The 13,339-nt window shown below is 41.9% G+C and overlaps 1 protein-coding gene across 2 annotated transcripts; it reads left to right on the top strand.

The window, feature by feature from the left end:
- Positions 1-2,704: 2,704 nt before the first annotated feature.
- LOC139424620 (SWI/SNF-related matrix-associated actin-dependent regulator of chromatin subfamily E member 1-like) lies at positions 2,705-13,234 on the top strand. 2 transcript variants are annotated; one of them, XM_071176632.1, is made up of 11 exons: positions 2,705-2,758; positions 3,826-3,876; positions 4,242-4,294; positions 4,852-4,956; positions 5,862-5,942; positions 6,263-6,394; positions 6,615-6,786; positions 8,256-8,428; positions 8,630-8,731; positions 9,383-9,623; positions 11,463-13,234. In XM_071176632.1, exons 2-11 carry the CDS (start codon positions 3,870-3,872, stop codon positions 11,684-11,686), a joined length of 1,290 nt encoding a protein of 429 aa, XP_071032733.1. In that variant the 5' UTR covers positions 2,705-2,758; positions 3,826-3,869; the 3' UTR covers positions 11,687-13,234. The 2 variants fall into 2 exon arrangements, with proteins under 2 accessions (XP_071032733.1, XP_071032734.1); XM_071176633.1 differs by lacking the exons at positions 2,705-2,758; positions 3,826-3,876 and having other exon boundaries at positions 4,242-4,694; positions 4,743-4,956.
- The last annotated feature ends 105 nt before the right edge of the window (positions 13,235-13,339 follow it).

Below are 13,339 nucleotides of genomic sequence, written 5' to 3'. Positions count from 1 at the left end.
GCTTACTACACAACATACACTTAGTATTTCTTTCTTAGCTACAGTATACATATCTCCCTGGCATATTACATAATTTATGCAGCGGCATACAATACATTTTTGGACTCACCTTGTTGTGCTGTGCTCACTTGAACAGGAAGGTGGCACGGCGGACCTTCGTGGGCCAATTTTGTCATCAAAGTCTGGCATTCTCTGAATTTATGGTGCTTTTAAGACAACTGGGAACTCAGTTGAATCATTGATCTTCAGGTCGTAACTCTAGAAAAAGGCCAGACTTACAATTCCAAGTTGGATGACCATTCAAAACATATTTCCCAGTCATTATTTCTGGAATTCCCAGTTGTCTTGAACTCACTGAAGTCAAGATATCACAGTTCTGAGTTAACAGTTGTTTTGAGCGTGACACAAATCACGCTTCATTGACAGCATGGCCAATGTTGAATGTTTATCATTTTAAACTTGGAAAAGACACCCTTAATCCCAGATTTGGGACCACACAGCCACTCCACTGAATTACAAACTAGTGATTGCTTTGCAATGCTTGCAGTTAGCCACCGTTACTGATTCCTTCCAAACCACTCATCGTTGAATTTCCGATTTCCAACTTGTTGTGTAATGTTTATGTCCAATGGCCGATGAGCACTGATACGTTTTATCTACAGTACTGTTCAAAAGTTTGAGGTCACTTAGAAATGTCCTTGTTTTTGAAAGAAAAACACATTTTTGTCCATTTAAAATAAAATCTAAGTGATGAGAAATACAGTGTAGACATTGTTAATGTTGTAAATGACTATTGTAGCTGGAAACTTCTTATATTTAATGAAATATCTACATAGGCATACAGAAGCCCATTATCAGCAACCATCACTCTTGTGTTCCAATGGCACGTTGTGTTAGCTAATCCAAGCTTATAATTTTAAAAGGCTAATTGATCATTAGAAAACCCTTTTGCAATTATGTTAGCACAGCTGAAAACTGCTGTGCTGATTAAAGATGCAATACAACTTTCTTTAGACTAGTTGAGTATCTGTAGCATCAGCATTTGTGGGTTCGATTACAGGCTCAAAATGTCCAGAAACAAATAACTTTCTTGACACGTATTAACAAGGTGGGTGGAATCAGGCGCAGAGAGCAGGTGCAGTGAGTCGATAGTTTATTCTCCGGAACCAAACACGGTCAACCCTAAATACAGGGTGAAATAATCCAACACAGGATTAAATATATCGGAGCAAATAACACAATACGTATGCACGAAAATACATGAAACCAAAACAATCCCGCACAAAACAAGGGCGGGACAACCTACTACATATAAGGACGTCAATAAACTAAAATACACACAGGTGAAACTAATAAGACAAAACCAACAGACAAACGAAAAAGGGATCGATGGTGGCTAGTAGGACGGTGACGACGACCGCCGAGCACCGCCCGAACAGGCAGGAGAGCCAACTTCGGCGGAAGTCGTGACATTTCTTCTGAAACTCATCAGTCTATTTTTGTTCTGAGAAATGAAGGCTATTCCATGCGAGAAATTATCTAGAAACTGAAGATCTCGTATAGCGCTGTGTACTACTCCCTTCACAGAACAGCGCAAACTGTCTCTAACCAGAATAGAAAGAGGAGTGGGAGGCCCCGGTGCACAACTGAGCAAGAGGACAAGTACATTAGAGTGTCTAGTTTGAGAAACAGACGCCCCACATGTCCTCAACTTGCAGCTTCTTTATATAGTACCCATAAAACAACAGTCTCAAAGTCATCTGTGACGAGGTGACTCCGGCATGCTGGCCTTCTAGGCAGAGTTCCTCTGTCCAGTGTCTGTGTTCTTTTGCCCATCTTAATCTTTTATTTTTATTGGCCCGTCTGAGATATGGCTCTTTTTTTTTGCAACTTCGGCCCTGAATGACAGATCGCCACTGCTAACAAAATAGGAGATATGAATAGACCAGCCTTGGCTTTTCTGAAAACCCTTTTTTGTTAGTGAAGCAGAATGTATATAGCTAAGTTTCATGCTTGCAATATATATATTTTTTTTAAGCAATATTTTTTGTCATTTTTATCATATGGAATTTGAAGATAAGGCTAATAGCTCTTGGCAAGCCATGGACTATGAAAATGTATGGTCAGAATGAATTACCAAGAATCATTCTTCTGCCATAAGCAATAGCAGCTCAACCTTGAAACAGTGCACCAATGACAAGACCTGTCATCCTGTAACTGCAGCAGCATAGTTCAATTAGTGCAGTTTATATCGGTTATGTATAAATTATAAATTGTTCATGAATTCTGTCCTCTTTATTGTATGTTCATGTTCATCACTGATTCATTCATACTGTAGTTCACTCTAGTTAACCCATGTATTCAGAATATCTGATTTCAAATCAGTAATTGGTTAATTATGAATTTGATAGTCTCAAATTCAGTATTATATTGCAAAATCCTCACAAATGTGTATTTATTACGTATAATATATTTGAGTAATATTTTGATTGAAAAAATATTAGTAATGAAATTAGGTGATTCAATTTAGAGTAGGCTAACCTTGGGGTGTAATGCAAACATTATGCCCTTAACAGAGGAGAAAGGAATAGTTCTGGAAAATTCGACTGAAATCTGTGTGGACCCCATAAATATATATATATATATATATATATATATATATATATATATATATATATGTTTCATTCTGAGGACTGTTTCTGCTAGCTAAACCTGATTCTAGCCACACACACACTGGTGGGGGACAAAGGATTTTGGGGTGAGTTTGCTGGCCATTACTTTCACTTGCTTGCTATGTGAACTAACCGACATATGAAAATCAATAGTATTCATTAATTGATTTATGTTGAATAGTCTTTCATTTGTATGTCAAGAATTTTTGTAAAATGCCACTTTTGTTTGAATAACAGATTTACAGATACATGCAAGGTGATGATGTGACTGTATTGTGACAGCTCTAGCTAGCAAATAGCGTATTCATATACAGCGTAGGAGGCAGTGGCTATCAAGCTAGCATGGTGCTTTCTAAATGGTCTGATCCAAGGTTTTATATTTCAAAATCCACATCCGAAACGGTTCGGGTATAGTCACTGTTAATCCGCTGTTTTAACGCCTCAAATCAAAATTGAAATGTTTCAGTGACAGGTAGATAGCTAACGTTAGCTTGCTTTGATCTGAATGCTTGGTGGCTAGCTAATGCGAGCTACCTGACAACGTATGCGGAGTATCAAATACAATATTCTGTATTTTAGCTTTTGTTAAATCATTTAAACTGCAGATTATTCGCCTTCTCCAAAAGTTACCAAGCTCACTGATTGTGTTATCTACGTTTGCATGCTCATCATCTACTGATCAGATGGTCCAAGTTAGCCAGCTGGCTAGCTAAAGCTAGTAGCTGCATATACTAAGCAAGTAACGTTAGTTAGCTCAGCGTTACTAGCCTCGCTAGCTAGCACAGCTGGGTGTCAGCCAACTACGCAAGATGACAGAGCTTTTTTTTTCAGCAAATGCATTTCCATGTATCTCATTTATTTACGCATGTGCAATTATAAGCAAATGCCATTCCAAATAGTGTAAGCGATGTTTTTGGACGCGAACAGCTTGCTAGTCGTCACATCAAACCCCTGTCATGTTCATGCCTGTCCACTGACACTGTTGTGATGTTGCACATACGTCGCCTGACATCATTTTGGCACCAACATCTCTTTTGTCTTCCCTCTCAAGCTACTTACTTTCTTTCCTATTCAATTTTTAAAGTACTGTAATAACAAATGAAGATAATGAAACACCTAAATGCTTTCCCCCATTATAATGTGTTTATTACAGACCCAATGACTGGAATAAACTGATAGAATTCTTCCTCTGCCAAGATGTCAAGTAAGACATTGTTTGCAATTATACAAGTTTAGCCATCAGATAATGAAAATATGAGTACTTCTGTTTGGTCTCGGATAAAGCTGGGCAACTATGGCTGCAAAAATGTGAATTTACAAATGTATATGTTATCACAATAAAATAAATTTGAGTTTCAGGCATGAAATATTAACTTCTGGTAGCCTATATGATTTCCTAGTATTATAATTGATAGGTTAATAATTATCCGTCTTGTATTTGCTGAGAGAGAAATAGAAAATCACAAAATTCAGATCTACCTTGATGGGATTGATTTAATCAACATTGAGAGATGTAAAAAGGGGGCTTTTTGCCTCAATTTTAAAATCTCACCTTTTCTCTCAAAACAGAAAGAGAAAGAGAAAGGCCATATGCCCCTCCCCCTCCCCCAGCCCCTACAACAGTAAGTATTTCTGATGGCACATGGGAAGCCATTTGGAAAGGGATGTCCCATAACAACATTCATGCCGGCTATTATCTTTCAATGTTAACTTGCTACTGTCCACATTTTTGGGGGCTAACTTTGTTTTTAAAAGTGGAATCCATTTGGCCATTTAATACGGTATACCCGTGTAGATAGTCCTGTTACCACAGTAGAATTGGTCAATGCAATAGGCTTTGCAGTCTCAGATAATAAGCTCCACTCCCTAAGATGTGAGGTACCGTATACAACATACTGTAGAGTGTAGACTATACGTTATTTTCATAACAAACAACGCTAATGTATAGATAACATTGCTGTCTTGATGATCCTTCTTGTTGCTACAGCATGAGTGCAAGTCTTTTTCAGTTGATCTCTACAAGTCTTTTTCAGTTGATCTCTACAAGTCTTTTTCAGTTGATCTCTACAGCTTTTCAACATTCGTGTTCTCGCCAGTTTTTTCATTGATTTTGTCATGCTTCACCCCATTATTTCATGTCATTTCTCATCTGTGTTTCTGTCTCATTTGTTTCCATCAGCAATTGCCCAACACCCCCGGGTTTGTGGGGTACAACCCCTACAGTCATCTGGCTTACAACAACTACAGGCTGGGAGGGACAACAAGCAACAACAGTCGGGCAACGGTAGGAATAATGACGTAGAGCTAACACCGGGATGAAAACGCCAGACACAGAAGGAAACTAACATCAATATTTAAAATGACTATCTAGTTGGATTGAAACAGCCTAATCTAGCTTGCTTAGTAAAACTCAGTAGTAACGTATCTGCAGATATGAGCTATAACAGCTCTTGACAACTTTGCTCTTTGTCTTTGTTTAGAAATAGTCATTTTTCCCAGGGCTTATAAGAGCAGACATTCTTGAACAGAGGGACAGTATGATTCGTCTAACCCATTCCATTACCAAGGCTTTCTGAGATGTATGCCATCCCAGCGCTCCTCTGCTGCCTTCATCATACTAGTGCAGACTGGCCAAGTCCATCTGTGTGTGTTCAAAATCGCTCAAGCCTGCCCTTCAAAGTCTGCATTGCTGATAGCCATGCTAAGTAACCCATGCCATCAGCGTTGCCATGGCATTATAGACCCAATGCTTGGCATGGGTTTCGGCTGCTACGGGAATAATTTAGTCGTTTCATGCAAGCTGTGGTTGGCACTCGGGTTCTGATAATGGCATTATGTCACGCAGTGTGCCAGTCTCAGCTTGAGGGAGATTTTGTATATTCTTCCATCAGCGTTACTCAATCATAGTCTCTGTGTGACTTCTGTACACTGGTTGGGCTCAAACAGGCTTTAATTAAATGGAGGTGATTGAACTGATGGTTTTGTAGTTTGATGCGTCTTTGTTGGGATTTTTTACAAATACTTTGTTGAAGGTTGGATGATCAGCTATGTGGTTGCGTATTTTCCTGCAGGGTGGTTCTCAGTCCAAACTTTGCTTAGTGTCAAATTGTATGACTAGACATTTTTAGCACCAGTTGGTGTCCTAACTTTGACTTTGAATCTTAAAAAAAGTGCCTTTTTATTTCCCAGAATTCTTCAGGAATAAACATTCCAAAGCCACCCAAGCCGCCAGACAAGCCGTTGATGCCATACATGCGATATAGTCGCAAGGTAAGTTGTCTCCGCGTAACATTACTTAAACCCCAAACTGCGCCATCGTGCGCACCATTGCAAGACATATTAAAATACTGTACCCTTATAACACGCAGCACTTTAGCCAGGGTTAGGGACGAGCACTCTTAATGTACACTGCACATCGTCTGCCCCATGTGTCCATGCAGGTAGGTGTGAACTGTGAAACTAGACATACAGCAGCCTAGCCATTAAGAGCACACAGGCAGACTATGGGATATCTCCCTGGAGGTGGAGTTTAAACACGGCCTCCATAGGTTTGTGGAGATAATGAGCCCCTGTCTGGTTCTCATCACCAGGTTTGGGATCAAGTAAAAGCCTCCAATCCCGATCTGAAACTATGGGAAATTGGGAAGATAATCGGTGGCATGTGGAGGGACCTCACTGATGAGGAGAAACAGGATTACTTGAATGATTACGAAGCAGAGAAGGTTGGTTTGTTTTTACCGGGGTGTTTATTTACGGGGTTGTTACGGGTGACCAGTAACAAGTGTCTCCAACAGTTGTCAGAAGGGTCCCTCCAGTCATCATTCCTTCCTTTGTAAAAAATACTGAGTAACTTTTCTTCAATGTCGAAGAGTTTGTTTTTGCATTGCAGGGGCACGTGTCAAAGGTCTCTCCCTTTGTCACATCCTTGTCTCTCCTCCACAGATTGAGTACAATGAGAGCATGAAGGCCTACCACAACTCTCCGGCCTACCTGGCTTACGTCAACGCTAAGAGCCGCGCAGAGGCCGCTCTGGAGGAGGAAAGCCGACAGCGCCAGTCTCGTCTCGACAAGGGCGAGCCGTACATGAGTATCCAGCCAGCAGACGACCCAGATGGTAAGACGCTCTCAGCACTACTAGTATTACCAGGTCAGTCACACTGGTTCCCACACCATGTTTCAGCAACTGTGACATCACCTTGGTGTCAATTTCTATCCCTGCACTACCTCTTCGTGTTTTGTCACACTTGCTACTTCACCTTATAGGCCACGCTCCATTTCAGCTCTGTAGTATAAGTCTGGGCCCTGTATTTTGGATCAATGGCTTCACTGAGATCCAGTAAGAAACAAGGCAACACACATTCACATAGAAACATACATCAAAACTGGACTTCTGAATTACACCCTGCAGGAAATGATGCTTGTCTCGTATCAAGCTGGATAATGGTATACAGGAAATGGATTTGAAAAAATCTTGTGGTAAGTTGGAAACACCCAAGATATAAAAATGTGATAGTTAGTATCCCTATGGGTTCATTTCTCAACAAGCTGTACATTGATGACTTCAAAAAGATTTGCCACATCAGTTGCTTTAATAGATGCAGAGAACGGGGAGAGTCTGAAGAAACTGTTCCCGTTGGTTTTGGAGAAAAAGCACCCCAAAAAAATCGGAAGTGAAGATCAACCGATGGAACAGGTTGATGGAGATGATGATCATTTTCGAATGACGTCTTTCTCCACCATAAAATGTGCGATGTTAATATGAAGCCAAAATTGTATTTCTTGCTCCCAAATGCACAGACAAATGCACCATCTTGCCCCCATTGCTATTTTCAAAGGGTAGCATTCAAATTAAATGGGTGTTTGACTACAGCAATAAATCACTTTATTTAATCACTGCAGTTTTTAGATTTTTTTTTGTCAGTTGAATGACTTTTGGCCCAACGTGGAATGAATGAATTCTCCATGTGTTCAATAAGAAGTTGACCTTATTAAAGAGACAATGTCTTCTCCTACATTTATGACTTACTTTGATGCTAGTGTTATAGAGGACAGCTTCATTTGACCCTGGATTTAAAAGAAAAGTGTCACGTACTTAAAAGCTGGGATGTTCACTTAGTTTCGCAACATCCTCTAGTTTTTCTGGGAAATAATAAGAGCACAAGCGCCAGTAAAAACCACCAAGACGTTTCTGGAGTAAATGAGTAAGGTTTTTGAGAGGCAGCGAGAGAGAAAAATGTATCTTTAACTCTCTACCCACACATGGATATCAATACCAATCACAGCCACAGTGGTGAAACATCCTTTGCAAATGTGTATATTCAAGTATATTCATGCGACAAACATGTAAACAGCCAAATTTGCAGACATTTCCGACTGATATAAATGGTTCAACCAAACGTAGGTATGTCAATGTTGAACTATATCCGATTAAGATATGCCAGATCAGATTTCTTTCCGGAAGCCGACCACATCTACACTTGTTGTGGTGGGATCTCTCCCCTCTTGACCCATTGACCGTTGTGTTCGCTGAGCCCTGATAGACACACGGCACCCGCCACATGCCTTTTCCATTCGCTCTCCCAGATTACGACGACGGATTCTCCACGAAGCACTCGGCTGCCGCCCGTTTCCAGCGCAACCACCGGCTGATCAGCGAGATCCTGAGCGAGAGCGTGGTCCCCGACGTGCGCTCCGTCGTCACTACCGCCCGCATGCAGGTCTTGAAACGGCAGGTCCAGTCTCTTATGGTGCACCAGGTACGCTGGTGTCTGTCAGTCTTCTGTCAGTCTTCTATCAGTCTTCCTAGAGACATATAGATACCCAGTCATGGCGTTGTTGTCATGGTAGCCTGGAAATCAGATCCTTTCTCCTTATTTGATAATTGAGTAGCAATTAAAAACAGGTAATCAGTCAGGTAAATTGGCAGATCTCTGTCTGTCTGTCTGTCTGGTCCACAGAGGAAGCTGGAGGCGGAGCTACTTCAGATTGAAGACCGCCACCAGGACAAGAAAAGGAAATTCATCGATGCCACAGAGTCTTTCAACGGCGAGCTGAAAAGGGTATGGGATCATCATCCGGGAACTTGTACGCAAAATCTATTACTGTTGCACATAGTAAATATTACAGCGTTGACCTCAGGCTATTTGGAATGGGCCAGTTCTGCATTGTAGAGATCCCGCAGCTGCTAACTTTGTCCACGTGTCCTGGCAAACACGCGGCGTCATCACTTAGAACTCTAAGTGGATTGACTCGGTGCAGTTCTGAATCCAGATGCTGCACTGCGTAGTCCATACCCCAGGTGGCGCCATTTACTTTGAGTCAATTGACTTCCTCTATGCTTCACAATGGGCAACTCAATGAAATAAAATGATTGAAAAGGGGGGATACCTAGTCAGTTGTAGAACTGAATGCATTCAAATGAAACGTGTCTTCCGCATTTAACCCAACCCCTCTGAATTAGAGAGGTGCGGAGGGCTGCCTTAATCGACGTCCACGGCGCCCAGGGAACAGTTGGTTAACTGCCTTGCAATGTAGTATCATTGTAGAGAAAACAGGAACTGTGCCAAATCTGATCAAGGTGTCAACATTGCACTCGCTACTCACTGTCTCACTGTTACTAATCACAGTTGCACAGGTGTGAGATTGATTGTAAGATTAATAGCATTAATCCCCTGGTGGGGAGACTCAACATGTTGCCACTCTGCGCCCAGCTGTGTTGTATGAAAGTAGAGGTGGACATGGAGAAGATATCTGCAGAGGTCGCTGCGGCAGAGGATGCATCCCGCAGGCGCCTGTCGGAGCGGGAGAAGGAGGCGTCCACGTCCTCTAGCCTGGAGGAGGAGGAGAAACCAGTTGGCCCGTCAAATGGCAGCAAGAGCCAACAGGTGTCTGTCAGTGACAGCAGCAACAAGGAGAGAGAGGAGACGGAACCCAGCCCCATGGATACTGGTGGTGAGGCCCAACAGTGTTAATCACTAAACCGTATGGTATTTTAATGTATGGTTCTGGTCAGGTCCACTGAGTTAGGTACAGTGCCTTGCGAAAGTATTCGGCCCACTTGAACTTTGCGACCTTTTGCCACATTTCAGGCTTCAAACATAAAGATATAAAACTGTATTTTTTTGTGAAGAATCAACAACAAGTGGGACACAATCATGAAGTGGAACGACATTTATTGGATATTTCAAACTTTTTTAACAAATCAAAAACTGAAAAATTGGGCGTGCAAAATTATCCAGCCCCCTTAAGTTAATACTTTGTAGCGCCACCTTTTGCTGCGATTACAGCTGTAAGTCGCTTGGGGTATGTCTCTATCAGTTTTGCACATCGAGAGACTGACATTTTTTCCCATTCCTCCTTGCAAAACAGCTCGAGCTCAGTGAGGTTGGATGGAGAGCATTTGTGAACAGCAGTTTTCAGTTCTTTCCACAGATTCTCGATTGGATTCAGGTCTGGACTTTGACTTGGCCATTCTAACACCTGGATATGTTTATTTTTGAACCATTCCATTGTAGATTTTGCTTTATGTTTTGGATCATTGTCTTGTTGGAAGACAAATCTCCGTCCCAGTCTCAGGTCTTTTGCAGACTCCATCAGGTTTTCTTCCAGAATGGTCTTGTATTTGGCTCCATCCATCTTCCCATCAATTTTAACCATCTTCCCTGTCCCTGCTGAAGAAAAGCAGGCCCAAACCATGATGCTGCCACCACCATGTTTGACAGTGGGGATGGTGTGTTCAAGGTGATGAGCTGTGTTGCTTTTACCCCAAACATAACGTCTTGCATTGTTGCCAAAAAGTTCAATTTTGGTTTCATCTGACCAGAGCACCTTCTTCCACATGTTTGGTGTGTCTCCCAGGTGGCTTGTGGCAAACTTTAAACAACACTTTTTATGGATATCTTTAAGAAATGGCTTTCTTCTTGCCACTCTTCCATAAAGGCCAGATTTGTGCAATATACGACTGATTGTTGTCCTATGGACAGAGTCTCCCACCTCAGCTGTAGATCTCTGCAGTTCATCCAGAGTGATCATGGGCCTCTTGGCTGCATCTCTGATCAGTCTTCTCCTTGTATGAGCTGAAACTTTAGAGGGACGGCCAGGTCTTGGTAGATTTGCAGTGGTCTGATACTCCTTCCATTTCAATATTATCGCTTGCACAGTGCTCCTTGGGATGTTTAAAGCTTGGGAAATCTTTTTGTATCCAAATCCGGCTTTAAACTTCTTCACAACAGTATCTCGGACCTGCCTGGTGTGTTCCTTGTTCTTCATGATGCTCTCTGCGCTTTTAACGGACCTCTGAGACTATCACAGTGCAGGTGCATTTATACGGAGACTTGATTACACACAGGTGGATTGTATTTATCATCATTAGTCATTTAGGTCAACATTGGATCATTCAGAGATCCTCACTGAACTTCCGGAGAGAGTTTGCTGCACTGAAAGTAAAGGGGCTGAATAATTTTGCACGCCCAATTTTTCAGTTTTTGATTTGTTAAAAAAGTTTGAAATATCCAATAAATGTCGTTCCACTTCATGATTGTGTCCCACTTGTTGTTGATTCTTCACAAAAAAATACAGTTTTATATCTTTATGTTTGAAGCCTGAAATGTGGCAAAAGGTCGCAAAGTTCAAGGGGGCCGAATACTTTCGCAAGGCACTGTATATGGGGAGATGCTTCTCTTGGGAGATTGTCTGCTGAGCGCATTTTACAATGTTATTTTATACGTTTGAAACCACATCGGTCCAAACGTGTTTGCTGTCCCCTAATATTTCCTGCTTTCTTGGTTACAGAGAAGTCAAAGGCATCGGAGGAGTCGACGGCTCGTCCTGCCAGTGAGGTTGAGGAGGGGGCGCCGTCCGAGGACAAGGAGAGTGTTCCGGAAGGGGTTATGGAGGACGGCACCAGTGACAGTAACACAGGGTCGGAGACCACCTCTGCCATGACGGAGGACGCCCCGCCCAGCGAGCCAGCAGCCTCAGAGGGGCCGAGCAGGGCACGCCCTACCGCCCACTGAGGAGTCGACCTCTGACCTTAGGGCCGAGAAATGTCCATGATGCATCATTCCATCTCTACAGTCCCACTCTGATGATAACACATTGTACATTAGTATCTATGTGAACAAAAGCTGTGTTTAGATGGGTTTCTATTTCCGATGGGAAGTTTGATGCAATTGGTTGAATCTTCAGAGCTCTGTTGGCAGGGTCAAAATGGACCTGCTGTCAATTTGCGAAGCGCTTCAAATCCACAAAGCAAAACAATTGTCCCAACTAAAGTGAATGTCATCTAAATTGAGTCACAATTCATACGGTGAATTCACCGTATTTCTATCACAGACCGCAGTGCCAGTCGATAGCAACCATCCCATCACCTGTCAATATATCAAAACATATCTCTTGTCTTATTCTATGGTACTATATCTGGCAGACACTATGGTACTATATCTGGCAGACACTATGGTACTATATCTGGCAGACACTATGGTACTATGTCTGGCAGACACTATGGTACTATGTCTGGCAGACACTATGGTACTATATCTGGCAGACACTATGGTACTATGTCTGGCTGACACTATGGTACTATATCTGGCAGACACTATGGTACTATGTCTGGCTGACACTATGGTACTATATCTGGCAGACACTATGGTACTATATCTGGCAGACACTATGGTACTATATCTGGCAGACACTATGGTACTATATCTGGCAGACACTATGGTACTATGTCTGGCAGACACTATGGTACTATGTCTGGCAGACACTATGGTACTATATCTGGCAGACACTATGGTACTATATCTGGCAGACACTATGGTACTATGTCTGGCAGACACTATGGTACTATATCTGGCAGACACTATGGTACTATGTCTGGCAGACACCATTAATCTTACCGATTGAGGCTGGTTGTAAAAACTGTCGCAAAAAAACAAGTTGTTCAATGTTTAATTACTTGTTCTTTGGAGTGTAATGTTATTGTTGCTTTCAATGTTATTGTTGCTTTCAATGTTATTTTTGCATGGTGTCGCAACTCCTCAAATGGAAGAGTTTGCTTAGTAACGGAAGGGGGTGGGGTGACTCTCTCTCGATATTTTGTCATGTTTACTCTTAAGTATCAGTATTAAGTGACAGTATTGTCTCAGGAGTTAATAGAAATAAGTAGTTGTTTTCATGATTTATTATTATTCTTGTGTATTGTGAGTCCTGGGCCCAGTCCGTCCGTCCACCAACCTGTTGTAAATTCTACGAGTCCATCCATGCTGTACAGTGCTCTGAACAGTCAGTGTTCTAAAGTCTGCTAGCTCTCAATCAAATCAAAAGCGGTATGCTTAGAACAACCTTTCAGTGTTATGTTGTTATGACCAGTAGTACAACGTTCGACCCAGAACAGACTCTTTAAATGTTAATATGCAATGTAAGAAGCCGCGTTAGAAGGTTTGCGTGAGTGGTTTTTCATCTCGTCCTAAAGCTACTTGGAAGAGCAGAGTGAGTCATCAACATACTGTCTTAAAAATCGATTTTGTTTGCCACATTTATACCAATAAACTTTTCTACCCTGACAGGAAGTTGTTGACGCCAGGGTTTGTTTTCAATGTCTCACGCATTGCGTATAGAACTGGTAATCATTTAAGGTGGCGTGTTTGTTCATATTAACAGTTATTCCC

Source organism: Oncorhynchus clarkii, chromosome 13 (genome assembly GCF_045791955.1).
Source record: "Oncorhynchus clarkii lewisi isolate Uvic-CL-2024 chromosome 13, UVic_Ocla_1.0, whole genome shotgun sequence".
Taxonomy (NCBI): domain Eukaryota; kingdom Metazoa; phylum Chordata; class Actinopteri; order Salmoniformes; family Salmonidae; genus Oncorhynchus; species Oncorhynchus clarkii.
Note: the sequence above shows the minus strand (reverse complement) of the source record. Positions and strands in the feature narration are given on the sequence as shown.

Coding starts and splice junctions, on each gene's coding strand:
- LOC139424620 (XM_071176632.1), top strand. Junction 6,395..6,614: donor ATGATTACGAAGCAGAGAAG/GTTGGTTTGTTT, acceptor TCTCCTCCACAG/ATTGAGTACAATGAGAGCAT. Junction 8,732..9,382: donor TCAACGGCGAGCTGAAAAGG/GTATGGGATCAT, acceptor CTCTGCGCCCAG/CTGTGTTGTATGAAAGTAGA.